This window comes from Parasteatoda tepidariorum, chromosome 11, assembly GCF_982258835.1.
Source record: "Parasteatoda tepidariorum strain Cologne lab strain chromosome 11, Ptep-v5.0, whole genome shotgun sequence".
Taxonomy (NCBI): Eukaryota; Metazoa; Arthropoda; class Arachnida; order Araneae; family Theridiidae; genus Parasteatoda; species Parasteatoda tepidariorum.
The window spans coordinates 74,137,370-74,161,395 of record NC_141765.1 but is presented as its reverse complement, the minus strand read 5'-3'; the positions used below and the strand labels follow the sequence as shown (position 1 = coordinate 74,161,395).

Genomic DNA, 24,026 nt, shown 5'->3' with positions numbered 1-24,026 from the left:
TTAGCTATTCTTATTAATTGGTCATTACAATTATTAAAATTATTGTTAGTTCAGTTTATTATAAGTTTACTAAGCATTCATATTCTAACAAACAAAAAGGATTTCGCCTTTTTTCGCCTTTTTGTTTTGTTTCGATAACCTCTACTCGTGGGGTAAAATCTGGTACTACGCGTTTTAATACTACTCGTTCTGGTACCACCACCCCATTTGATGTGAGTCTATGCTTGCCCCACCGAACTAGTACTGAAAAAAATAACTACATCCAAGGCTGAAAAAAAGTTTTACAGGCCCCAAGGTGAAATTTATTGTGGGCCCCACCTCAAAGCACAAAAAACTTTATTTCATAATTTGAAGAATTTTCGTGGAAACTTAGTATGAAATTGTTGAATTTATATGGATATAAAGAAATTCTCTGCCATTTTCTTTTGAAAAAATATTAATAAACACATTTTGCAAAGAATTTTGTTCACGCTTCAACCGTCCCAGACCCCGGGCAATTTTTCCTTTCTCTCCCATTTCTTCCCTTGAGTACAGCCTTGACTATATCATATGTAAAGAACAACTATAATTTTCTTAAATTATCGTATAAATAGCAATGTCTACTACTTTTTCACTGAAATTCTAATATTTCTAAATTTCTCATAGAGTTAACTTATCCGCGGTTTTATCCCACTAGTAGGATGGATTTTTGTTAAAAAAAAATCATTTAGAAAAATGTAGTGCAACTATGACTTTTCGAGAAAGATTATATACAATAGAGCAATGAATATCTCAGTTAAATCAGACAGTTTCTGAGTCGAACAGTTTAGCTCCAACAGGCCTTCGATACCTTCCACTAATTCATTTTCTGATTAGTTGATTGGTTAAAATTTTTAATTCTCTATTTTTTGATTTCCTGATACAATTTCTCTTTTTAAATTTTACTCTTTGACCTTCAGTAATTCATTGATTCAGTAAAGAATTAATGGACTGATTTATTGTTTCGGTGATTTTCCGATTTTGAGTCATTGATTTTTTCTTCAATCATTCATTTGCAAACATGCAGCCTTTTTTTAAGTTCGATTTCAATTTTTTTCAAAACTTAAAATTTTTAATTTATTGTTAGGAAAAACTTTTGGCGTTTGATTTGCATTATAATTTATCTTATTATTCTCTTTGTTTAAAAAAAATACATTACAAATTATGATTCTGAATAAAAAAGCACTTTGATAATTTATAGATTGAATAAAAATCAACACTTGATGGTTTATTAAGAGTTAAGGTACTAACTTGGTAAACACATTTCATGTATTCAATTCATCAGTAACCATCAATGCGATGTATGAAAACTTTCTAAATGCTTAGAAATATTACTTATCAATTGCACATATTCTAATATATATATATATATATTAATATAGCTATGTTTATATATAATATGCCTTAATTTGGAACTGATTAATTCTTGTAGTAGCATTGTCATTTGTGTTTTCAAACTTCAGGTTTGGTAGGCTTATTTTACGAATTCATGAATATATATATATAGTCGTCTTGGAGAAATCTTCAGAGGAAGGCATTGGCTCACATTGGGCTGCGTGGCCAACTATGATGATGATGAATTATTTTTTTTCAAAATTGAAACTTAAATACTTAAATTTTAAGATTCAAATATATTTATTCAAAGAGTCTTCCAAATAAAATGAACTCGTAAAAATAATATCCTGCGGTTAAAGGAACAATAACGTTAACAGCAACGAATTCTAAATTCTATGGGTTACATTCATGTCCATAAATGAAGAATAATGCCAGCTCCGGCAAAAAAAGTTTTTTTCAAGGAAAAAAAAAAACAAAAGAAAAAAATGAGACTCATTCATAAAGCCCATTTTTTAAACAAAAGGTAGAAAACAAAAAAGATAGTATATGTAGGATACCATTCATGAAACTACGTTTTATGCTCCCTGGAGCAATTATAAAAAATATCTACAGCTAAATTTGTCAAAAAATTTCGCGCAAGTCCACTGTGACGATATCTACATTGTATGTTCTCGTCTCCATGCTAATCGCTGGTGACATCCTAATTGCCGTGACATACTAATCGCCGGCCATGCTAATTCCTTTTATACCCCGTCTTACTTGCTTGTCATTGTGGCGCACTATTGACGGCATCTGGTTTCTTCCTGTTTCTTGCATATTATTCTTGAAGATCTATATGAATATTCTATCAGATAAATCTTTACTTAGAGTATAATAGCCGCGTGATTCCGAATTATCCTTAATTTGTGGATATGAGTGTAAAATATATGCTAAAAATATTAGCTACTTATGCAATAAACGTTTCTATTTAAATAAAATTAACACTATCATACCTTTATTTTCACTTAATTTTAGAACCTCATATTACTTTATACCATAAATTTATTGTAAAAAAACTATTGACGTTGCGACTTTCTATTTTTTTGTCAATCCTCGATAGCACGTGTAAGAAACACCTCTATAGCACGTGGTGTAAAGTAGTTACTTCCATTTTTCAAATTCAGTAAAATTTATACTTACGGTAAGATTAGATACACATAAGAGTCAGAAAAGTTATTTCTATGATAAAGTAAAAATCAGTAACCCTTTCCTCATCATAAATTACCTATTAATTTGAATATTATACACTTTTAGTAACCACTTTATTTTATGGTAATTGCGACAACTGTGGGTTTAGTCTAGAAAACTCTTAGTGGCGAAACTCAAAGTGCTTTTTGAAACAAAAGTATTGTATGTGAATTTGGAATAATATTTTTCCATCTTAGTTGTTTTACCCTTTAAATTGCATATGAAAAGATCCGTAGCCAGGCCCCGTGTGTGTAAATGATTTTTTTGAAAGAAACACTTTTTGAAAAAGAATACCTGGTAATCCCGTAAACGGACCATGATGAGGTGTCATAGATGATGGATGGTCGGAATGAAGACGGGGTCTGGATGACATCATGCCACAGGACGGTCCTGATGGGGGTGCCGAAAATGATCTGGCCATGGGTGAATACCTATAGGCTTGTTGAGCTGCACAAGGATCCCCATAGGGCAATTGGCAAGTTGGTTGTAAATCCATAGTCTCAAAGGTGGCTTGATTAAGATAAGAATATTCCATAGCAGCGTGTAAACCCTCTTCTGTTCGGGGATATCCTGACATTCTGTGAAATGAACAAAAACTTGTCATACAATAGATAATCGAATTACATTCTTCCTTTTCAAATCAGGGAAAATGTCAGCCCTCTTACCCGACACGTGTGGTGGTCGCGCCTCTAATGGTCCGTGCACCCTCCATTAATGTTATTACAATCTTTCTGCATGGGGGAACTCCATTTAGATATTGTAAAGACATAATATTTGAAAATAAAATTATTAATTTCTTCCTTCCATTTAAATTTTATAAAAACAATAACAATTAAGAATTAATTAATTTATGATATTTAATGTTTAAGAGGCCTTAAGTTATTATAATACTATATTTAAATAAAATGAAGCATTAACTAATTTCTTTTCAAATGTGTGTAAATTCTTATATCGTTAAAGGTAAATATGAATTAATTTCTTATCTAATACGTGTTAATTTTTATGTATTAATTTCTTCCCACCCAACTTGATTTAAATTTTGTAAAAACAAATATACTTACATTGAAATATATAATTAATATTCAAGAAGATATTTAAAAAACTAAACATGTTTTAATTTTTTAAATCAATATATGTTCTTGCCTGAAGGTTTATTAAGATCTTTTGCGTACTTTATAATGTTTATGCGCAAAGAAAGTCTTTCTTGTTATGTTTAGAAAGAAAAAGAATCAAATATTGAAAAAAAATAGTTTAGAATAACGTGTCCTTCTTAGGTTCAAATATAGGACAAGTAGTAGGACAGTCTGTTTAGCAAGCATAATATTGCAAAAGTTTTTAAAAAACATAAACAACTATTTGAAAAACAGATGGAAACTGTTTTTTAAATAGATGTTTAGAAAAGTTTAAATAGGAAGTGATAATAAATGACAGAATACTATACTAAGTGCAGAATCGTTGTGTAAAAGATTTTTTTTATAGAATAGTATTCATGTATGTTCTAGCATACGAAACCATTATTTATGTAGTCCATCCATAAAATAAAAGCTTTTATGAAATATTTTTGCAATGATACGTGAAATACAGAATAGTCCAAAAATCAAAAATAAGGTAATCCGAAAATTTAAGGAAAAACGTTATTAGTAAAGTTTAATATTTAGTGCATATAACAGTTAACATTATTGTTTCCGGAAGTGTGATGAAGATTTTAATCAATGTCTATTCGAAAACAAAACGTAACTTCCGATGTCCTCAACAGATGTTTCAAATAGATCGCTTTAACTGGTATCCTCGTGAAGATGACAACGAAATGAAGTTGTACCAAAAGCACATTGGGGTTTTTTTCCACTACACCAAGGATAGTAACTCCAAGAATGTTTTTTTATATTACTTGGTGTTAAGAGAACCATTTTTGTTTTTCACTAAAAATAAAATTTATAATAACAGTAACATATGATAAAGTCAGTAAAGGTTTTTTTGCGATACAATAAAGAGCGAGGAAAGAGATGTATACCCGCGCCGATTCTTCAATTAAATTTACTTCGTAAATCAGAAAAAATATTATAAGAAATTCGAATTAAGCTTAACAGTACAGATTGAAATTATACATTATAAAATCACTTAATACTGTTCTGAGAGATTTAAAAGTTAAAATATAATTATCCTTATTACACAATTAAAATCATACTTACATATTTTAAAGGGGAACTTTTATTTCTGTAGATATACTGAAGCATAGAAGACAATAAAAAACTCAGGACAACTCGTAATCGAAGGGATTGCGTTTATACATACTTTAAAAGGTATAGTTAAATCAAAACTCCAATAAAAGAGAAAGCTTACATCAGAATCGGAAACATTTAATTATTTTTGCTTCCGAAAACATCAACGTTGACTGATATTGGATATCGACAGTAGTTTATTTACATCGAGTAAGAATTGGCGTGAATTGTTTTTTTTTTCTTCTTTTTTTTCTTTCTTCACCTTTATAAAATTTGTATTTAAATATTTCGCAGTTAAAATATGCATGCGTCGTTTTAATTGTGAAGAAGAATAATTATATTTTAATTTTTAAACAACCGAGAACTGTATTAATTAATTTTATAATATTTATTTTCTATCCTCTCTGACTTTACTAAGCCTAGTTTAAATTCATATTAATGGTCTCTTTGTAACGCGTATGTTTGATTAACAAACTATTTTTATTTTAAGAAATATTATATATATTCACATCCTAAATTTAAGATTCTTACTTTGAATTGTAGCGTAAAAATAATTTAATTGACGCTAGCGAGTATCATATCTTACTATTATTATAAATTTTAGTGTTTCTGAATAACAAACATGTTGGGGGGAACTTAAGTGTTTCACAAAGACGGTCCGTGCCAATTTTTAAGTGTAAACAAAACTATTTTTCGCGCCCCTCCCTCCATTAAGGACAATAATAAAATATATGTACGGGGTAAAATAAAATTTATTCATAATTTTGAAAATAGGCCAAAGTCTTCAAATTTTATCATTTACTTATTTTTTTATGTAAAAATGCTGTGCAAACTACTTATATAATGTACTTTTATTTAAATTCGATAGCGCGAAAAAAATATCTTATCCTAAGCAATTTCAGAAAAGCAATCAAAATATTAGATATCAATATTATATTTACATTTCTATCTACTTATCATTTATGCCTAGTATTCTCAAATGAAAAGAAAGTATTGTTTGCATACAATTATAAATCTTGTTTTTTTATATTTAGAAGTTATTTTATTTGATAATGATAAAAAATTGAATAAATAGTTGTAACATTTTGTTTTGTTTCATATTTTAACATATCAAAATACAAAACAAGTACGAAATACTGCAAAAAATTGCTCAAATGTATGTTTTTTCATGGATTATTTCGCAAAGCGAGATCTAGAATAATCGTGCAAAATTTAATAAATAAGGGTAAGAACACTTCAGTCACCCATCATAATTGCCCGACTTTACACCATCAAATTTCCATACATTCTGAGCTCTATAACATTTCCAAAATGCCTGTTACTGATATTTTTCTTATAAACACAAATGATTTTAAGCAATCCGTCATTTAAATTTTGTAGACTAGATAGCGAAAGATTTCTGATACCCTCATCATTTACATCATTGATTACCTCATCATTCTGATAACATCATCATTTACATCATTGATAAAAATAAAGTAGTTAAAATATATTATGCAATTTAATGTAACAAAAGCAAGTTAATTTCTAGTTCATCTGATAAAATTACTAAAAAGGATTGATCACTAAAACTGAATGAATCACTATGACTTAAACATAAAAATTATGGGGAAAATGTCTTGGTGTCTTTAAAAAATTTTAGAATTTTTATAGGTTATTAGAAAAAAAAGCTAAATGCAGTAATATTATTAAAATGCAGTAATAATTTTTAATTTGAAAATATTTAAGAAATTTTAAAATTATTACTATTTATAGGTAAGTAATAAGAAAGTGAAAATAAATTAACTAAAATATAAGTGTAATCTCTAAATTTTAAAATGGGAAAAATAAAAAAATAAGAAACAATATTTAGAACTTCTTTTTAAAAAAAGAATCATATATTTAAGATTATAATTTATAGATAGGTGAGGTAACAAACAATATTATAGTTTTTAATTTTATTCAAATTTAACATAATTATAAGTTTAATATTGAAAAAATTATAAACAAGGAAAATTAAGTCACAAAAATATAGAATTATGACATCTGAGAAATCAACATTAAATCAATATATTCTATATTATTTTTATATTTTATTATTACTTTTATTATTATTTAAATTATTTTTATATTTAATTGGCAATTTATATTATTTTTTAAGGTCTGCTTTAAAAAGTCTCGCGGATAAAATTACAAAATTACAGAATAATTAACTAATGATTTTAATTAAAATTGAAAATATTTTAAATTACGCGAAAATAAAAGAAAACGTAATAGAATGAAGAATAAAGAAATAATTCAATAATTAATTAAAATATGAATACTAATCAAATATTATTTCATGCTAATTAAAAGGAAAACTATTTTATGTTTTTGAAATCTTTTTTAACTGAAATAAAGCATTGTTAACAAATCCTATACTGATAAAATAAAAGAAAATAATATAATTATGAAACTTTTAAATTAATACTACATTTTAAAAAGTGAAAATTTATAAAACTATCATTTAACTGAAGGAAAGTAATAAATTGTGTATTTACTTTTAGAAAGAAGAAGAAAGTAATTTGTATCTAAAATTACAGATATATTTTTACAATTTGAAAAATTGATAAAAATTTTAGATGGATGCTTTCTTTCAAAACACTACGCAGCTTAAAATTCAAGGAGTGTCTATTATACCCTTCCTGCAGCACAGCAATTGTTAATTTTTCTGACAAATCAGACCTGTCGCTTCTTTGTTTTCATTAGAAATTTTGTATTAAGTGTTTTTTTTTAATAGACCAATGTCCAATGTTGCACCAATAATTGCAGCTTCCCATTTTTCTTTACAGAAAAAACGCTTACCCTCACATAACAAAGTTTTTTTAGAGTGTTACTATACTCAAGTCACCCCCTTAAAGAAACATTAAAGGAAACTCAGAAGACCTCTATGAGTGGCCGTCATCTCTGAATCAGCAGATCGGGAATTATCAGGGCATGAGCCCTAGCAAAAAGTGTTAAGGCAAGGAATGTTGCATTGCTTCGCAGTTATTTTGTTAGATATATTTCAACACTTTATTTTAGTAAAATAAGTTCATTTTAGCTTTTATTTTTCAACAAGCAAGCAAAAAACTTTTCGGAAAACAAACCGTAAAAAGTTTTATTTATATTTTCTCTTTTAAATTTATTATTATTATATATCTAGCCTTACTTGACTCCGGCGCCAGAGCCCGATTAACCTCTGAAAATAGGGGAAGCATAATAGGATTTTGGGGCCCCCCTAACTTGAGCAAAAGAAACTTTTGTTATTTTTCGCCCATAAACAATACATTTTAAAGAGACAAGAACCATGTGAAAACTATTAGAACCTTAGAAAGGAATACAGAGATCTTATGCAATCATGTTGGTTGTTGGACCCTTCTTTGCGTTTTTTATAGTAACAAAAACATGAGGGAGTAGCTAGCACATATGTTAACAAAATTTAAGTATTTCACTAAATTAAATTATAAAATTACTTGTTGTTATACGAAAGGTTCTTTGCAAGATTAGTCTCTTTTTTTACGCCAATTTGTTTACTAGCAGCAAAACATCACAAAGTTCTAATTCAGCATAAATTATTGTTACTGTAAAAATCATACCAAATAATTTTCCAACATGAAACAAAAATATTCTTTGTACTAATAGATGTTTAAAAGTCTTGTGTGTTTAGTTCAACAATAAAAAACAGAGTAAAGTTAAATTGAGCAAACATGATACAGAAAAAAGATTTAAAAAAAGAAAGAAATTGGGGCCTTAATTTCAGTCATTTGGGCCCCCGTCCCTAGAATTTTACAGGGGAAGCACTTGCTTCCTGCGCCTTTTCGGTAATCAGGCCCTGTCCGGCGCCCCCCTTACTCGGCGCCCTACGCAGCCGCTTATACGTCAAAACGGCCCTGGTGTTTTACTACACCAGAAACTATTCTTGGTTCATAGTTTAGTGGAGCACCATTAGGTCTAAAGTAGTTGCCCCCATTTTTTGGTGTTCAGATACACGAAAACTTTTAATAGTGTACACTGTAAAAAATTTTAGTCTCAACTCCCAAAATGAATTTCGTTATTCAATAACACTAAACTTCATACTTACAGTAATATTAGATGCACATAAGATTAGAAACTTATTTTCACAATATAATATAAAGTAAGAATCACTAATTTGGAATTCATATATAAACTAATTATAAAAATAAAATAAGTTTGCAAATCAAACACACACGTAGCGCAGAGAGAATATTAAGACGAATTCGAACTGGGTCTAAAAAACGGAAACGAATAGCAATTACACTTTAAAAATCATTTAATACTTTTCTCAGAGATTTAAAAATCAAAAAAATAATCGGCTGTATTAGACCAGTCAAATTGCAATCATGTCCATAGATTAAGGATAATTCAGAATCAAACGGAAATTAAACTCTAGAGTAAAATTTTCACACTCATCTTCGAGACTAATATGCAAATAACAGGAAGAAGCCAGATGACACCTATAGTCACAATGACAATGATAATATATAAGGAATGCTGGGAAAGAAATAAAATTGTTAACAAACATTATGTAAGCCGCTCAGAGCCATAACCGAATAGTTATGGCAGAAGGAACGCATGTTGTTGCTTTTTTACGTGGTGGAATTATTTGTCTCCTGGAATGTGGGAGCACTCAGATGAACTATCCGAGGAACTTGAAATTGCTCAAAGTGTTATTTCTAGACTTTGGCAACGATTTCAAGATGATGGAAATGTCAGTAAACGTTGTAGTACAGGACTCCTTCGAGTTACAGCACTGAATGAAGTATTTGGAAGTAACTGCCGAAGGAAGCAGATGAAGCACAGCATCCGATCTGCCCGTAAGCTATCTACAGCCGCGGATATCACAGTTTCAAGACAATCCGTGTACAAACTTTTGGGAAATATTGGCCTATATGCTTGTCAGATGCTCGTTGCAAGTCGTCAACGATTAGCCTAGAGTTGAGAACATGCAATATGGATATAGTCACAGTGAACTTGTTTGATGTTTTTTGACGAGTATAGGTTTAGCTGGCAGTCTATTTTGCGTCTGACTTTCATATGGTGAAAGCCAAGTAACCGTTACCACCAAGACAACATTATGGAACGGCACCGTTTCTCATTTGGGGTGGAATTATACTGAGTTCTAGACCTACATTTTCAATAAGGAACCATGACCGGTCAAATTTATCGGGACATCATTTTGGAAAAGCACGAACGTTTGTTTAGAGGTGCCATGTGCGTATAATTTGAGTTTATATATGACAACGCTCGTTCTTATCGAGCAAACGTCATAAGCGATTGCCATCATTTTTTTACTATGAGTGCTACCAAGATCAGTTTGAGGTATTTTGAAATTGATTAACTTTCAAAACAAAAAGACTTTTAAGTACACTATGGAACTCGACAGAAATTTATCTGACTTTTCCTTGCTTGATTCTACAACATGCACTCCAATTCTGAGAAGAATTCCAATAATATATAATTCTCCTCATTCAACTCTACTATCGAAGGGGTGGAGAAATTTTGAATATGCTTTCAATCCTTTTTTTCCCCATAAATAAACTGATATTTACTCTATTCAGCAGTATCCTTCGATGCAAAGCCGTCATTCAATCAGAATTTCAAATCGTGCAGTATTTTAAGTTCTCTCTACTTGAGAACTAAATTATACAAATTCTCTAATCAGCAGTTTTTGAAAAGAAGTTAAATAATATACTAAATTTCATTAAAAACAGCGTCTAAAATCACAAATTTTCATACTCATTTCGGTGTCTTCAATCGGTGTCACTATGTACGTTACGCATTTCAGAGTCAGCAATTTGTGTCATAATGTATGTTACGCATTTCGTTGTCACCAAACGGTGTTACAATGTAGAAATGGCAGGGATGGTAAATCCGACAAAAGTACAACATTCTGAATATTCAGAATAAATATTAAAATATTAATATTCAATGTGTAAAATATTAAAATTAAAGAAAATTAAGAAATACTAATTTTTTTATGATTTGGAAATCATTATCCAAACATTTGATAATATGTTGATACAGTTCATGACTTTCCTGCAGTTCCATGTTTATCAAATATTTAGATTTATTTCATGTTTTACATTTAACGTATTTTTACCTTTTTACGTACTTCTACCGGATTTAATAATCTTTGTTTTACCATTTCGGCAATTTATTCTGATGATGACGTACTATTGCGACACCAAAATACGTATTGGTTTTAATAAATATTTTACCATTTGCTATTTTTAACGTTGTTTATAATAAAATGAAGAAAAGATTTTTTATAGAATTTTCTATTTTTAGATGTTTATTAAGTATCTTTGTTTTTATGCAATTACCATTCAAAGATTTTTTTTAGCTTTATACAAATTATTTTTCATCAGTTTAAATTGTCAGAAAATTAAATTTTAAAAAAATCTAAGAACTGAGAGCTGTGTAGTTTTAAATTACTGATTCAAAACCACAAATCTCATAATTTTATTGCATAAAGTTTTGAGAAAATATCTATAGAAATTCTTAAATTCATCAAACACTTTTCCTCCTAATCTAATAAAGCAACTTCTTTATTTTCTACATTTTTTAAAAGGCTGCTGAATAATCTTGTGTGCTTTTTCAAGTACACAAAAATATCAACAACAAAAAACACGCAAATTAAAAATTTTACCTAAAATCCAAATGGCTAAGATAGTGGTGCTAAAAATTACACTCATGGACAAAAAAATTAGCGCACCAAGAAGGAGTCGTCAAAATGAAACGAAATTTTACATACGTAATGACTACTTTGATATAAGTAAATGATTAGAAATTAAAGAAAAACGATAATCTTTGATTCTCTAATCATTTACTTATATCAAAGTAGTCATTACGTATGTAAAATTTCGTTTCATTTTGACGACTCCTTCTTGGTGCGCTAATTTTTTGTCCATGAGTGTATTTTAATGTTGATTGTATAAAAACAAAGCCCTTTAAAGCCATTCCATTTTGAATAAAATAATTCAAAATAAAATTATCACTAATGTAAATAATTTTAGCTTCAAACAATAAATTTAATAAATGAAGTTTATAAACATTTGCTTCAGGATAATTATTACACACTGCCTAATTAAACGAAGGAAATAAATATATTTTACTAATAACAGTTAATGATAAAACTTTATTTGGTTTGATACGCAATTTAGTTGATAAAAAAGTGCCTAATTTGAAACATTAATTCACTTAAAAAAGAAATGAATAAAATAGTCAGTTCTGTGAATATAAGCAAATTTCCAACTTCAATAATTTTTTAAATGCAAATAAATAAAAAAATTTGAGGTCAAAACCTACCATATTTTTATTCTGTTTATTAAAGTTCTCATCTCAACTGATCACGTGTGAAAATTAAAGTACTCACGTTTTAGGAAATTAATTAAAAACTGCTCTCAAGAGTTTTACAAGGAAATTTTTTGCTTAAGGGAGTTTTGTTTTAAAATATCACCAAAAAAGTCCTTAATCTAATTAATAAAACAAATAATTTACCGATACTGCATTATGAACGAAATTTGTCACATAATCTAGTAAAAAAGCGCCACGAACATCAGAGACAAGATTAGGGAGGAAAACAAGACGAGATATGTTTGATAGCCGGAAAAATTGTCTCTGATAATCACATTTTACCTCCTCTCAAAATTTCATTTTAATCAATCAAGATATGATGTTTATAAGCCCGTCATTCTCATAAATAATCCATCAGATATTGACAACGATTTGCATTTATTTTATTTATTTATTTATTTTGCTTAAATATTAATTTGCAACTCCTAATTGGTTTTGATTTACTCTTTTTATCAAAAAAAAAAAAAAAAAAAAAAAAAAAAAAAAAAAAAAATATTAATGACCTGGAAAAGACCTTTTTATAACCTGAGTGTTATTAGGTTATCAAGATTGTTGTAGAACTCTGAAAATGTGAAATTTCAGTAATTGTTATAAATTATTCAGATAAGGGAAAGTCGCGTAAATCGCTCTAAGGCAGCAAATCAAATGAATTGTGGAAAAATCAAGTGACTGTGTTAAGTATTGCAAGTTTTCAATTTTATTTTTGAGCATCCCGTTTAAAGATAAAGCAAAACAAAAATATTATTTAAGAAATTTAATACATTATATTATTGTTAAGCAACTAGTTCTGCTGCGTTCTACTTCTTCCGCTAGCTAACTATTATTTGAGGCTTAGAAGAACAATTTGTTTAAAATAGTTGAAGATTAGATCCAACGGATCATACCGGAACGATTTAGATTCAAATTTCAACTACTGATTAGGTCTATTTTCAAGCCATTTAAACACAACCAAATTGTCGAAAATGGCTGAAAGAAATTTCTGTACTAACTTGCACACCTACTACCAAATTTCCCATTTCGTAAGTCAGGCTTATAATAAAGCTATTATAATTGACAACGCTATAGGAAAAAAATGAAACAATAAGTTCAATGATTAAATGTCCTTAATAGCTTTATTTTCTTTATTCTCAGAATGGAAAAAGGGATGAAAAGTTATGCGTCATCTAGTTAGTCAAGGAAATAAAGCTATTAAATAAAGCTATAATCTAGTAATTATAGGCCAATAACGGGATTTGAGAGATTGACCTCGTTGAAAAATAAAAGTATGGTCAAAACTACCAGAATATGATAAAATTTGCCGCGATGCCATAGGAACACCAAAGAGCTCGGTAATTTTTATCGAAGCCCTTTGGTAATGATTTTGGCAAACTTAACAATAAAATCGGGTTTTATAATAGATGATAAAATTTGGTAAATATATGTGTATATATATGTATATATGTATATATATAAATATATATATATATATATATATACATATATAGAGATTTTTTTAACCAGAAATGTCATTACCATTCAATACGGTAGTTTTACCAGAATTTTTTTCTCCGTGCAATGCCTTCTATGGCGAAGGCCTCAATCGAACCAATTTTGTCATTTCTAAAACCTAAGAAGAAAAGAAAGTTGGTTATAGTTCCCAAAAAATGCAGTATTTAAAAAGTCATGCTTAAACTTTGTAGCACGTAAAATCATGCTCCGTTTACATTTTATTAGCTTGTAATACTTGGAACAGTTCAAAAATTTAATATCACATTTTTTATTATGATGTTAAACAATTGTTTTAGGTTACACATGTTCTACTTACTTACTTAATCATAAATACTCAATATTTTTGTGTTTATTAAGATTTAGGGAGCAAGTGGTACGAATTAAGAAACCAGTTTCCTAAATCGTACTGCTTGCAAACCTTGCGAAAACAATTAATTTTCAGTACTTACTGTACAATTATTGATAACAAAAATAATATAAGTAGCTGAATAACTTTTTTTTATAATTAAAATATTTCGAATGTGTTTTGTGTGATTGAGTGATTTGAGACATAAAAATTTAAATGTGAAAAGTGATAAGCTTTAGGCAACTATCCTCTTATTCTTTTCTTCTTAGTTATAATATCCTCAGCGGAATTTTAAATGGAAAATCTCAGAACTTCTCAGAAAAAAAAGTTATTGGAAAATTTTTTTCTCATTTTGTCAGTTAATTTCAATGTTATTAAAGTAGCAAAACGCAGAAATTATGGTCTCCCAGAACCAAAAATAATGCGACCGAGGAAATGTTACAGGTGTTCTATGAGTTGAAACCAATCAATAATTCATTCAATTATATTTAATCAATAATTCATAATTTATTTAATATTTCGGTTATTTTTATGAAATTAAAGCAAAATAACAGTAAAAAGGGAAATGACAAAATTTGAAGGACAAAGAATTTCCAATTTTAATGTATTTATTGACCAAATTACGGAAATCATATGCATTTATAAAAAATTACTTCAGTATTTCTCATTAAACTTTTCAATTCAAAATTAAATGAATGAACCATTCTCAGCGTACAAGAGTTGGTTTTCGAAAATAAGAATACCGCTTATTTTGTTCGCTCTCAACTTATTAATACACTACAAACAGTTTCGAAACTAGACTAGAAGTCTAGTGAATTCAATTACCTGAAATATAATCTAATTTTCAATCAATTATTCATAAGACAATGAAGAAAATTTAATCCTTCACATTAAATAATTCTTTGGTAGAATAACAACTACGATTTATTATCCAGTGAATTTAGTTGCCTGACAGGAAGCCTACATTTATGGAATGCTAATACAATGAAAAAATTACATCCTTTTGCATCAAGTATTTTTTAAATAATTCTTTGGTAGTCTATTAACAGCTACGAATTATTATCCTGTGAATTCAATTACCTGACATGTAACCTAGTTTTAAGGATTGATAATACATTGAAAATTACAATTCAATAAATTAAGGTTTCTTTTGTTTGAGAAGACATTTTTAAAACATTTTTTGAAGCATGTTTAAAAATATATTGCGTTATAATTATAGTTCAAGAAAATTAAAAACTGGCCGTTATATATATATATATATATATATATATATATATATATATATATATATATATATATATATATATATATATATATATATATATATATATATATATATATATATATATATATATATATATATATAAATCAAAATATTTGTTTATTTTTAAATGATTTTTGGGTGAAAACATTTTCTTGATCCATTTTCTTCCTGAAGCTTTAAATAATTGCAGAAAATGCGAATTTTATCAAGAAATATATAGCTTAGAAGAGAATACACTCGTAAATGCGAAAATATACTTTTAAAAAATTCAATTAATTAAACTTAATTAACTTATTTTTGTAATTTTTGTTATTACATAAAAGAAATAAAATTTAACTTTTTATTTTCTCACATTGTAGGATATTTTTACAGTGGATATTTATAAACAAAATCCACTTGACACAAATAGGATAAAAAATAGGACAATTTATTGTAACTGCCACAAAAAATCTAATACCATACAATAAAGCGAAAAATTTTGTTAATTAATACTATTGTTGTTAGCTTTTCAGAATAATTTTGCACTGCTTTTAACTATTATATAGATTTAAAAATGTATTTTGAGTCTCACTTTCTTGGAATCTCACCAGCGATATTTAAAATAATTAGTTGCTCTGAAACTGCATATACATTTTTTTATCTAATTTTTTTCTTTCAAAAATCTTTCTCGAGAATAGTAATTAGTAATTTCCAAATAATAGTAATAGTAATTCCAAAATATAGAGAATAGTAATTTCCAAAATATTTTGTAAAAGTAAGTTTTTGTAACACTGATAGCATTCCAAGTATATTGGCCACTTATGCTCTATAACCAACATAAATGAGATTTTTGTTTCAATATAATGCTATTTCGCTTAAATAAATCGGTAAAAGGAGAAATAAATCCGTTCAAGTAGGTTTTTATATTCTTTCCAAATCATTAATAACATTAGCAATATTAATCTAACCAGAAAATGAAACCAATTTACAGAAGCAAAAAAGAGACAAAGAAATAAATTAACTATTAAAACATTAAATCAAAATGGAAAAGAGCATAAAGCAGCTAAAACCAAATTTGCTTTATTTTAATTTAAATATTCAACTAAACATTAAAGCAGGAAAAAGCAATAAAATAGAATATATGAGTGTTTGCAAGACAGCACTTCTTCAGGGGACACACTGCCTATAAACAGTTTGTAGGCAATGTGTCCCCTGAAGAAGTGCTGTCTTGCAAACACACATATATTCTATTTTATTGCTTTTTCCTGCTTTAATGTTTAGTTGAATATTTACTTTAGCAATATTATTTAGTCTGAGCCTCTTTCTTTGTTGTTAATATCACAATGTGTGTCAGGATTTAAAAACATGGAGATATAAAATATTTTCCTTACACTTGAATGACAGGAAATAATTATAAACTGCATAATGTTTATAAACCTTCCATAAGGCACTAATTACGGTTAATGAATGAAGAATTAAGAAAAATATATTCTGAAGAGTTAAATTTCTGTCTTCCATAAAACAGTCCAAAAGGTTACTTGGATTAAAAATTGTTTATAAAGGTATACAAACAGTGATAAAATTGCTAGAAATGTCACAGGAGGTAAACAAAAAATGCTTTTTTCTCAGATACATATAAAAAATAGAATACTTCTTCTGAACTATCAAAATTATTACCAAAGGTGTGATTATTTTTTGAACTCGATGAAAATAAAGAACGTCATAGAATGGAATTTATATTAATTTTATTATCTAACATCAATGAATCAATTTTGATATAATAAACTATCACAACCTTATTACTGAATTGCTGAAAATAATGTTAAAAAACTTTTCTCCAAAATTATAAAATCAAATGAAATTATTTTTTTAATAATAAACCTTTATTATAAATCAATGATTTAAATAATAAGTTGTACTTTCAGTTTAGGAATATCCCATTTTATAAGCGAAAAATCTTTTCTTGAAAAAAAATTTTCTGTTATTTGATGAAAAACTAGTAAGTCATTTAATAAAAATATCTCTCAATTATTTAATGGAAATTGAATGAAAATGTATTTATTTTATAATGATAAATAAATGTATCTTTTAGTGAAAATGTGTTTGCTATTTAATGAAAAACTAATAAAACATTTTATAAAAACGTCTCGCAACTATTTAATGGAAATTTAATGAAAATGTTTTTATTATTTTATGAAAATTAATGACACTTTTAATGAAATTATCTCAGTTATTTAAAGAAAGTTGAATGAGTCATTTAATAAAAAAGTCTATTTTCATCTTATCTCATCACATCATAAATGAATCATTTAAGATAATCTTATAATTGGAGAGTAATACAAAATATTTTTTTATTAAAGCTATAAAATAAAATTATAATGTTATAATAATAAATTTGTGTTAGAAATTAACGCATTTAAATGAATTGTTTTCACTTTTAGTTTATAAATATCTCTTTTATGGACGAAAAATGTCTTTCAGTTATTTAGTGGAAACATTAATGAGCCATTTAATGAAAATGTCTTTCTACTATTTAATGAAAATTTCATGAGTCATTCATTGAAAATGTCTTAATTATTTAATGAAAACTAATAAGATTCTTAATGAGAAATTTTTCTTATTATTTAAAGAAAAATTTCACGAGTTATTTAATGTTTCAGTTTAGGAATATCCATTTCATTAAAAATAATTACTTTATAAAAAAGTCAATCTTTATAAGAATTTTATTTACTGACAAATATCTGACATTATTAGATCATTCTAAGACAATATTATAATCGAAATTTCGACAAAAATTCTTTCTTAAGAAAGATTGAATCAAATTTTTACAGGAAATCAATTGATTTAAATAGCTTACTTTTAATTTAGGAATATCCCATTAAAGAAGAATGATTCTATCTATTAGTACACATTACTATGAATGTAATTCTTGACTGCAGAAAATGTTTCTAAAAAACAACCATAGGAATAAATGTTTGATGCCTTCCATGGAGATCCCATTACCATGGAAACGAAGTCGGTGGAGCTTCTATTGGAAACGACCAATGGGAGTGAAGAACTCGTAGATTGTATTAACAAACGGTTCACCAATAAGAAGCTCATCCTACTCTTCTTATCAAGATGGCGTAAGATGGAACAGGAAGCAATTGACATAGGCAATTTTTCCTCTTTTTTGTTATTTTCTGCTGTTGGGATTCAGAAATCAATCAACGCTTAAAAGCGAATTTTACACAGCGTTAATTATAAATATTCGAATAATTTTGTTTCGTTCTGAAGATTTGTAAGAAAGCTATACTTCATTTTCTTTTTTCTTTCTTTATTTTTTTTTTTGGCATGTTTGAAATGTTTTGATGAGGATATGAAAAAACTTTTTTTTTTTTATACAAAACATAATGTTTCACTCCAGTTCTCTTTCAGCTTTCAAAAACTAAATTCCTTTTCTTCAACGTCTTAAAAAATCATTCTTACTGGATTAAAAATAGATAATAAAAATTATGGGTAAGAAATAGGAGATCACAGAGAATCGGATTTAACTGGAAATATTGCTCAGTGTAAGAATTTCTTTTTTAAAAAAATTAAGAAAAAAGTAGATAAATATATAAATAAAAATAAGCGACACATCCTGAATAACTTTTGATCGAATCATCGGATTTTCACGCACTGGACTCAATGAATCAAGAGGGTGACCACAAATAAATCAATTCCGCAGACGATATAAGTTACGAAATCAGACACAAAAACGTACATACCTTTTAATGATGGATTTGGATTTTTAATGCTCAAAATAACGGGGGTAATTTTGGAATATGGTCTTTATAGTTTGGTCAGAAGAGCAGTCCAAAACTTGCACCCCTTACTGTAAATTTTACTTTTCGCTATAATTCGAGAACTTTTTATACGAATTGAAAAAATTTTTTGCACACAAATATCAAATTCGCTTATTCAAAGATTAAAGATCAAATAATAATTTTAATACTTATTATTTTTCATGATTTTACTTAATAATGGTCGAAAACATTTTGAATTATTAGGTATAAAATTGTTTACATAATTTAAAAAAGCGTAATTTTAAATGGAAGAGTACAAAATTTAAACGAAATCACTCCTATAGTTCCTGAAGAATCTAATTTTAAAAGGTCGTATATTTAAAATGCCACTTCTCAGGTACTATTGAACCGATTTCGCTCAAATTTTGTATTTTACCATCCAGAATAACGTTCTTTAAAATTATGGAAAAACTGTATACCTTGCAGTTCAAACATTTTCCAACCATTATTAAATATAATAAAAAATAAGAAATACGAAATAATTGTTCAAATTATTTTTTACGTGGAAACATCTTTAGATAAACAAATTTTATAATTGTGTGCAAAGTATTTTTCAATTCGCTTAAAAAGTTTCCGAGATACTGAGAAATACATAAAAAGTAAAATTAACATTACGGGGTACAAACTTCAGACTGCTCTTCTAATCAATCTATAAAGACCATATTTCCCAGAAAGCGGATAACTGCTACAAATAGAGGATTCAAATCCATCGAAAAAAAAGTATGTTTATTTAGTAAAAGTACATTTTTGGGTCTGATTTCGTAACTTAAATTATTGTTTGCACTGACTAATTAGCATATTTGAGCTTGCCCCCTCGAACCTTTAAGATTGACTCCTGGTTCGTAATAATCCGATCAGTAGATCAAAAATTATTCAGGGTGCTTCGTTTATTTATTTATTTATTTGAGCCCTGTAAAACTACAGAGGCAATTTCTTCAAATTTCAAAAACTAAATTCCTATTCTTCTACGTTTCAAAATATCATTCTTACTGGATTAAAAATTGAGAGGATAATTTATAGGCAAGAAGTAGGATACCACAGAGATTTAGATTTAACTGAAAATATTGTGCACCTACTTATGTAATTCCTTCAGAAATAAATAAATTCCTATTCTACCTCCTTTTGAAACATCATTCTTAATGAATTAAAGAAAAGATAATTTATGGGCAAGAAGTAAGAGACCACGGATATTAAGATTTAACTGGAAATATTGTGCAACTAAAACTGTAATTCCTTATAAAAAGCAATTCATATTCCTATTCTTTCAATGTAAATTATCAATCATAATGAATTAAAAAAAGAGGGTTGATATATATTTTTATTATTAGAAATATTTTGGGAATGCAATAACAGATTTCTCCTAAAAACTAAAAAAAATCCTATTTGTTAATAAATTAAAAGTAATTTATAGCCAAGGGTAAGCAGTAAGATTGCATTAAAATAATCATCTTCAATCGCTATAGAATGTCAATCTTATCAAGTCAAAAATTGAGTTATATTGGATTGATTTCAATTTCAAAAAATAAATAAAATAATGAAATCTTTGTAAAATAATGAACTAAAGATAGAGACCTCAACTGAAATTTATTTTCAACTACGTTTTTTTAAAAAAAAAACATTAATTAAAGCGTATCCTTAAAACGTAATTTACAATCAAATTTCAACCAATTTTAGTTTGTGTCGTTCGTCTTAAACAGATCTTGAGTTGCAACAATTTTTTTTGTTTTCAAGTATCATAGTAGTAGTTTATTTAGCATGTCAACTACTCTCCAAATTAGGATAGCTTAAGATTAAGTTCGTATAAATGAAAAAGGAATATAACGGGTAAAAATATTTATTTTTTATTACGATTTTTTCGCAAGTCTACATTTTTGATTCTTTTAAAAGCAAATACTTTGCGATCGCTTAAATGCAGTAGCTGAGGTTTTGTTATTATTATGGAAATACGTGTTTAGATATAGCATTTGATTTCCTTCATGTTCTTTTTTAAAGAATTCAAATAGATTCGTTATCAGATATCGTTTCACTAAATTATTAAATTAGTCTTTTAAAACTTCAAAAGGCAACAGTGGTTTTTACTAATTTGCCATGGTTGCACTAAAGCTATAGTAGTAGCCGTAATTTTAAGTTGTAAAAATTTAGATTTTTAGAACACACTTTATCATTTAGAACACGAAGACATTGCCTGAAAAGTCTGTAATATATCCAGTCACCCTGACACCAAGACTTTGCCTGTAATGAGTATGCTTAAGGTTTAAATACGAGGTGCATTCAGAAATTAAGTTTCCCTATTTTTTTTAAGAAAAGAACTCACACTTTCAGGAACATATTTATTGGCAACAAGTACAGCAATGTTTCAGCTATTTTTCAACATATCCACCACCTGAATTGAGACATTTGTCGTATCGTGTGATCAACTTTTGTAACCCCCTGTCGTAGAACTCTGCCGCCTGTGAATGGAACCGGTGTGTGACAGACGGCTTCAGCTCTTCGTCGTTGCCAAAACGCTCACCGGAGGACAGGAATTTCTTGAGGTGTAAGAAAACGTGAAAATCGCCGGGAGCAAGATCATTGTCATGGAGGAACACAACACCTGCAGTAAGCATTCCACGCCTCTTGTTTTGAATTGCACGTCGCAATTTCCGCACACAGTAACGGTCAGCGTTTATTGTTTCACCACGTGGATGGAAGTCAATGAGCAGAATGCCCTTCCTGTCCCAGAACACCGTGCACATCACTTTCTGTGCCGACAGCGTCCTAAGCGTTGAATTTTGTGTTCCGGAGTAAGGTTTTTCGGCAGGCGCTGGTTCCATTCACAGGCGGCAGAGTTCTACGACAGACGGATACAAAAGTTGATCCCACGATACGACAAGTGTCTCAACACCGGTGGTGGCTATGTTGAAAAATAGCTGAAACATTGCTGTACTTGTTGCCAATAAATATGTTCCTGAAAGTGTGAGTTCTTTTTTTTTTTTTTTTAAAGAAAATAGGGAAACTTACTTTCTGGATGCACCTGGTAAGTAAGGAAAAGTAAGCTTGAAATTACTAGTTAAGTTGTACATTTAGGTTGAACATTGAAAAATCAAATTTTTTGCTGTGTCCCTTTTTTAACACGTATTTTGAGGTTTTGAGCTGTGTTCATTTTCTTAAACATGTATCTCGAGATATGTCCATTTTGTTAAAAAAAAACATTTTGAGTTGTGTCAACTTTCTTAAACATCCATTTTGAGCTGTGTCCAAGATCACAAACTCATCGACAATTGTTAATTGATTTTCACTTAAAAGTCATAAAATTATTTTTCCAATAAACATATTTTGCTTAAGCGAATACTATATAGCATTTATAACATCAATAATACATAACAATATTTACATAACAATATTACACTATTTCTTTATTTATTCACTTATATATTTATTTATTTTATTTATTTCCCGTATTTTATTTTATTTATATATTTATTTATTTTTTTTGAAAAATTTTCTTTGGTAAAAAGTTAAAATACCAGAAATAATTTTTTTTTCGTAGTTAATAATATAATCCACAAAAGTACTTACTTCGGTAGAAAAAACATAATCGAAAGTCATCAAGAAAGTTTTATTCAGCTTATTTGGTTTCAGTTGTAAAAAAGAAAAATAAACTAATATCAGAAACACTCCATATTAGCATAATATGTTTGTTTGAGGGAGCAACCTAGTCAAAAGAATAAAGTGATTTGAATTTATTGTAACATGCATGCATCAAAATGACTTCACTTGACAACTAAGAAATATTTTATTAACTCAAAGAAGAAAAAAATTAAAATTTTGGTAAAATTTTTTTTTAATTAAAATAGTATGAGCGAATTTGGACATGTTAAGATTTAATCTTAATGGGACAACTTTGAAAATTTTACATTTGCTAATGGTAGATATGCCAGTGACTTTTACAGTAAAATAAATGGGATTTTTTTTACATTACAAGCTGAAAATAAAGCTAATAAATTAGCATATTTGAGGTCCACCTTCTGACCTATCAAAACAGGTACTAATGGTTTGAAAATATCGTCATTAGAACAAAAGTTATTCAAGTTAATACTTTCTAGAGGGACTCACTGCTCAAAACTTATAATAATCAGACGATTCTTCACTGACAGGCTTACTTTTGAGTTTTCTGTTTTGCCTTTTGTTGGAGTAGGGTTGCAAAAACTGCAAAAGGAAGCTGAGGCCCAGAGTAAAAGGTTGATTAGGGCACCAACATATTTACAGAGTATAAAATTTTTATTGTTTTTATTTTAATAAAATTTTGATACAGGCACACAAATGTGCATTGTACACTTTGTACTTTACGTATCATCTATATATACCAATCAAATTCAAAATTTCTCGGAGGAGTTCCCAACGATTGAAAAATCCTATTGGTGTATTGGTTCTACTCAAATGTGGCATATATTTTATTCCATAATTAGCGTTAAACAGCCTAATCATTTTTGGGTTTACCCTATCAATGTTCAATTCCAAAATCTTATAATTTTTAACCCAATCCTGAAGACAAGGGAATTCCTGGATCAAGCATTGGGACATACTAGCCTTCGTGGAGGACTCACTGATGGAACGAACCCACATTCACGTTACAAAACCACGAAAACCTTCCGTGGGTAGCCTGAAAACAAGGAAATTCTAACTCATGATCTGTCTGCCTCTGAGGAATGTTCGTACAACTGTCGATGCGAGCAGAATTCGCATCGATCAGCTTTCGTTGGGATTGGAAGTCACTTCATTAGGACGCATATAGTATGAACCGTACTAGGCTCACTGGTATGAATGTAACCATAAAATTGAATTAAATATAGTTTCATAACTCAGTAGTGCATGGGATCATATCAAACAGTGATCCTGAGATTTTTGATTGAATAGAAATAAATTTTGACTACTTTCTTAGAGTAACATAAGTAATCCTTGATGCG

The 24,026-nt window shown here is 28.3% G+C and overlaps 1 protein-coding gene across 3 annotated transcripts in view; it reads right to left on the bottom strand.

The window, feature by feature from the left end:
* LOC107436387 (paired mesoderm homeobox protein 2B-like) overlaps nt 1–18,241 on the bottom strand; it is a 123,921-nt gene extending 105,680 nt beyond the window's left edge. For all 3 annotated transcript variants that reach the window (XM_071187687.2, XM_016048088.4, XM_071187686.2), the window contains exons 1-2: nt 18,111–18,241; nt 2,875–3,158 (exon numbers count right to left, since the gene is read on the bottom strand). In XM_071187687.2, coding sequence (XP_071043788.1) covers nt 2,875–3,157 — 283 coding nt within the window. In that variant the 5' untranslated portion in view covers nt 3,158; nt 18,111–18,241. The remainder of the gene's footprint in view (nt 1–2,874; nt 3,159–18,110) is intronic.
* Nucleotides 18,242–24,026: the final 5,785 nt, after the last annotated feature.